At 51.6% G+C, this 4,924-nt stretch overlaps 2 protein-coding genes across 2 annotated transcripts; both read right to left on the bottom strand.

Moving 5' to 3' along the window:
* Nucleotides 1–1,226: 1,226 nt before the first annotated feature.
* Nucleotides 1,227–2,126, bottom strand: CDV56_100485 (uncharacterized protein; the record flags this gene model as incomplete). The annotated part of the gene is made up of 3 exons (XM_026754104.1): nt 1,227–1,302; nt 1,413–1,719; nt 1,778–2,126. The coding sequence occupies 3 exons, from the start codon at nt 2,124–2,126 to the stop codon at nt 1,227–1,229; spliced, it is 732 nt and encodes a 243-aa protein (XP_026609472.1).
* Nucleotides 2,127–2,391: 265 nt separating this feature from the next.
* On the bottom strand, nt 2,392–3,619 carry CDV56_100668 (putative transsulfuration enzyme family protein; the record flags this gene model as incomplete). The annotated part of the gene is made up of 2 exons (XM_026754287.1): nt 2,392–3,420; nt 3,464–3,619. 2 exons carry the CDS (start codon nt 3,617–3,619, stop codon nt 2,392–2,394), a joined length of 1,185 nt encoding a protein of 394 aa, XP_026609473.1.
* Between the last annotated feature and the right edge of the window lie 1,305 nt (nt 3,620–4,924).

Here is a 4,924-nt window from a genome sequence, read left to right on the forward strand (position 1 = left end):
CCAGTAGAATCAGTTACTCAATTTAGCTCAGTCAACTTCTCCCGGTCACTTTGTTCATATAGTGTCTGTTCTGGATCTGTTCAAATTCGACTGTTTGCATAAGCGCTGGAAAGCAAACATAGAAATTGATGCCTACCTTGAGCAGCCACTGACCTACTTCTGCTAGTCACCAGATGTGAGAGAGAGCTTATACAAATGTAAATACCCATCTATAGGCACCACCACTCCTGACCAAACTCAACTTCTTCAACCTCGACGTTCCGCACATCTGACCAAGAGAGGAAAAGTCAGTGAGAGTAACAGTGATGAAGAAGATGGAAATGATAACTATGAATAGAATGAAGACTGCATCAGAGCGCTGGGGAGTATAGAGAAAAAGGAATGAGAGAGATGAACAGGCTTGTAAGGCTTCCGTGGAGCATCTCCCTTCGCCTCCGCATCTTTCGAAGGATGTTTGCAAGAAACTTGAAAGAGAAGCAAAGCGAGGGAGTTGAGGTGCGTCATTGGGAATCCAAAATTACTTCTGGTAATGCTGCGAAACCTCCATAGTCAGAATTACAAACTTTCCAAGGGCAGAGTCTCATCGTGATGGCTCATCCGGCTATACTCGCGGACTACTATGACTGCGCTAAGTATGTCCGTGTCTTCGCAGTCTGCAGGATCACATCGCTTAAGAACAACTTCCCGGCTCCTATTGTAGAATCTGATTCTGTGACTGTGGATTTCGTTCATCTTCAAGTTGCGATATTCCTTCCACCATGCAGCGGATCAAGACAAGCGGCGAGAAGCCTTCAGACCCTTGGTTTTCCGTCTCCCGAAAGTGTTAATAGTAATTCAGACCTCTTGTCGCTCAAGTCACTTACCCTTTACATAGATGCCATTAAGGCACCGCGTCCTGGCGCTTGATTGCCTGAGGCCATGTTCAAAGGACCGGTGCCAGACATGGAGGACTGTCTCAAACGGTGGTGGAAAGGAAATAACTCGAATTGTATGGTTGCAATCTATACGTTAAAGTTCAGACCAATGAATACGAGGCTTTTCCATCCAGAAACAATCTCCTGTTGCTGTACTGAGATCGCAGCCCGGTCTATCAACCCACTGTCCATCCCCGGTACAGCCACCAAAAAAGCAGGCGATTTCCCTCGTCAAGTCTTCCAGGAAACCCTTCCTGATGGTTGATGGCATCTAATTCATCAGCTATTGCAACAGACCTCACTCAACGAACCTCACCTAGAATCCTCTTTGGAATGGGCAATGCCAATGAATCCATCCGCTGATCCAATTGCTCCATAGCCGTTGAGCCTGCCTCCCGAAACTGATCTGGAAGACGCAACACCCACGAAACCCACAACCACAAGACAATAGCCCTTGGCTGGACAAGAGAGGAGCATCTAGGCCTCAAAAAGGCATACCAAGACAGCGCCATGAATTGAATGGCGTCTATACATTGATAATAGTCGGCGATGACGGTGATCTTCGCCAAGAGCTCTAACCCTACTTTCCAGGGCAAATCGCGGTGCCGTCCGTGGACAATGTTCAGAAAAATCAAGAGCGCCTGGTCATCCCAGTCATAGACGGTGAATGTCACAGAGCCGTCTGTGCCTAGGGTGCGGGTCTCCTTCCACCCTCCTGTCAGTGCTGCGCGGAAGAATGGAGACGCAAGTATGAGATGTCGCGATGAGACTTGGTAGGTGTATTCATCGTTGAATGCAGGTTTGCCTAAGCACTTAGCATGCACTCTCATGCCTGTACTCGTGCTCAGGGAAGTATGACATACGTGCATATTCAGTTAAAATACATTCGCCTTCGCTCATTCTCCGTGGCCGTCGTCGTCGAGTAGGCACTCTCGTTAGACCGGTTGCCGCCAATTGGGCAACATGAGTCTCTGATGCTGCAGACTTTGGTGATCCATTCTGGGTGTCCTGATCAGCGAGGGTGAGATCAAGGAGCGAGTCGACTGCTTGTTCGTTATTCAAAGGATGCCACTGTCTTGATCCGAACCACGGGGGGAATTCCTCATCCTCTCCATAGTCCCATTCTTCACATACGGCAAATGGAGCATTTGGGTCGAGGAGTTTGATGATAACGTCCCCGTTGGGATCGATGATGTGTGTTGGGTGCTTCATTTGAGAGGCAGAGCTTACTGTTGTGTAGGACTGGATACATACCAGGATGGCTTGTTTTATAGCTTGAGGCTATTGAATCTCGAACAAAGAAGGAACACCCTTTGTGATGGATCTTTGTCTCAATCAATACATGCAGTTTCTTTATGGCCGTGCATATTCGCAAGCGGACTGACTCAGTGGGTGAATGAAGCCTATCAATTACTGAATAAGGAAGGTTCATTTGACCACGAAGCTGACAGTGTTTCATGAAATTCACACAACCAGCTTAAACCTCAACAAGAGCCCTGAAAGCAGACAATAAATCCATCTTCAGGTCCTGCCAATTCTCCAACCCAACACTAATCCTCAGTAACTTCCGATCAATCCTGGAATCCGACAACGCCCGCCACTCGATCAACGACTCAACACCCCCCAAGCTTGTCGCATGCTGGAACAAAGCAAGCTTACTTGGCAGTGTCTTCGCCAGCTTCTCATCCCTCATGACAATGGCAAACACAGGCCCGAACCCATTCGGCATCTGCTTCTTCAGCCACTCCTCATTCTGCAAACTGGCATGGTAGATCTTCACCAGCACCCTTTGCACGATCTCCTCATCGCTACCCGGCGCCGGCGACGGAGCCGTCAAGGCGTCGTTCAGCCATGAAATCAACTTGGCCGAATTCTGAGTAGCTCTCTGCACCCTAACTTCCAGCGTACGCAGACTACGCACACCGAGCCAACTCTCCAGGTTCCCCATGACGTGGCCGAGCGCGACCCTATCCTCCAGCAGCTGGCGATGCCATTCGGCACGTTTGACACCAAGCACACCGCAGAGTATATCGCTATGGCCGCCGAAATACTTGGAGCCGGAGTGCAGCACGACATCCGCGCCCCAGAGGAAGGGATCCTGCAAGCCGGGCGGACCAAAGGTGCTGTCGACGATGAGGTAGGCTCCACGGGAGTGAGCTTTTTGCGCGTACGCTTCGATGCTGAATGCCGTGCCAAGCGGATTGACTGGCGTCTCGAGGAGGATCACATCGCCTTTTTCTAGCTCTTCGGCGGGACAGTCCAGGGGGAGCTTCTTGAGCCCTGTGAGACGGGCGAGCACCCCGATGACTTCGTGACTGCCGTGGTAGCCTTCGCCGACGGAGATGCGCCGGGGGTTCAGCATGATCAGGGCTGCGTGTAGTGCAGCTAAGCCGGTGGCATAGCTGACAGCGTGGCTACCAAGTAAGGCGGAGAGAATTGCCTCGAAGCGGGTTGCGTTGGGTGCAAACTCCCGCGAGTAGACGTAGTTCTTGCCGTCGAATTCGGCCTGGGGATGTTAGCTGAATCCTGGAATGGCTTTGGGGACGTACAATAGGATCCTCAGACGGAACCAATTGATCAGGATCATTGGAGTATCTGAATGTGGTCGATAGATGGATTGGAGGTGCGACGTCTGTCACCAAGTTGAGTCGATCGTCGGCATGAAGGGCCTTGGTGGCCGGGTGGCTGTCTTGTGAGAGAGGCATTTTGTTACTGGTTGCGTGTGGTGACAGAATGAAGATTTCAATGAACAAACGTGGTTTCCTCAATACCTATTTATAAGGTGCATTTCACAGACCACAGTTGATAATAGTGGCAATCGACGGCTCCACTCCCCAGAATTTCCTAGAATGGAAGTGGTGACGATTTTGATCGATCGAATGGTGAAGCACTGATAGCTATGAGCCTATTGGCTGGAGGAGATGCCCCACTCCTGTCAACTGCTGAAAAGGGAATAGTCAACAGATCCATCAATGCTATTGGCCACCTGCTATTTCAAACTGCGATCAATCTAGTCTGACCAATCATTGTGCAGACATTCCACCCTCTCATCGGCCGTTTTGTAATGTCTTTCTGCATTGGGCCGGGACAGTTATGACTCCTAGCAGTCCCGAGGATGTACGCCCTGCGCCGACAAAGTCTGACTCGGCGTCATGAGCCAATTGAAACCATAGATATCATATCACTATGACTAGTTAACTGATCAGACAATCGATGAATATATAACCACGTCCCCTGCATCAGAACTGACAATAACCCTCTGGACTACAAAGACCAGATCATCATGTATCTCCGCGCCGTCCACGCCGAAGCACACCTCCCCCTCCTCCAACAGTTCATCCATGACAATCCCCTCGGGATCCTCACCACCGCCATCAAATCCCCCAACTACCCCCTCCTCCAATCCAGCCACATCCCCTTCGTCCTCGACGTGCCAGACTCACCCGCCGACAATGCCGATCCCACCCCAGGCACTCTCCGCGGGCACATCGCCAAGCAAAACCCGCAAGCGAAAGCACTAATGGACGCCCTCGCCCAGCACCAAGCACAAACCCAATCCGCGACCCTCGAACTCCCCGACGAAGTCCTCATCCTCTTCAACGGCCCCCACCACCACTACGTCACCCCCAAATTCTACAAGGAGACGAAGCCCGCCACGGGCAAGGTCGTGCCCACCTGGAACTACTCCGCCGTGCAGGCATACGGCAAGATCACGGTGCACTGCAACTCCAAGGCCGAGGAGACGGGTGCGTTCTTGTCGCGCCAGGTGAATGATTTATCCCGCCATGCGGAGACCTCGATCATGGGGTATACCGGGGGTGAGAGGCCGGGGCCGTGGGAGGTAAGCGATGCGCCGGAGTCGTATGTAGAGCTCCTCAAGAAGAATATTATCGGGGTGGAGGTGAGGATTGAGCGGTTGCAGGGGAAGTTTAAGATGAGTCAGGAGATGGGGGGTGGGGATCGGGAGGGGGTTATTGAGGGGTTTGAGAAACTGGGGACGGAGGTTGGGA

The sequence above is a fragment of the Aspergillus thermomutatus genome (genome assembly GCF_002237265.1).
Source record: "Aspergillus thermomutatus strain HMR AF 39 chromosome Unknown NODE_532, whole genome shotgun sequence".
NCBI classification, from domain to species: domain Eukaryota; kingdom Fungi; phylum Ascomycota; class Eurotiomycetes; order Eurotiales; family Aspergillaceae; genus Aspergillus; species Aspergillus thermomutatus.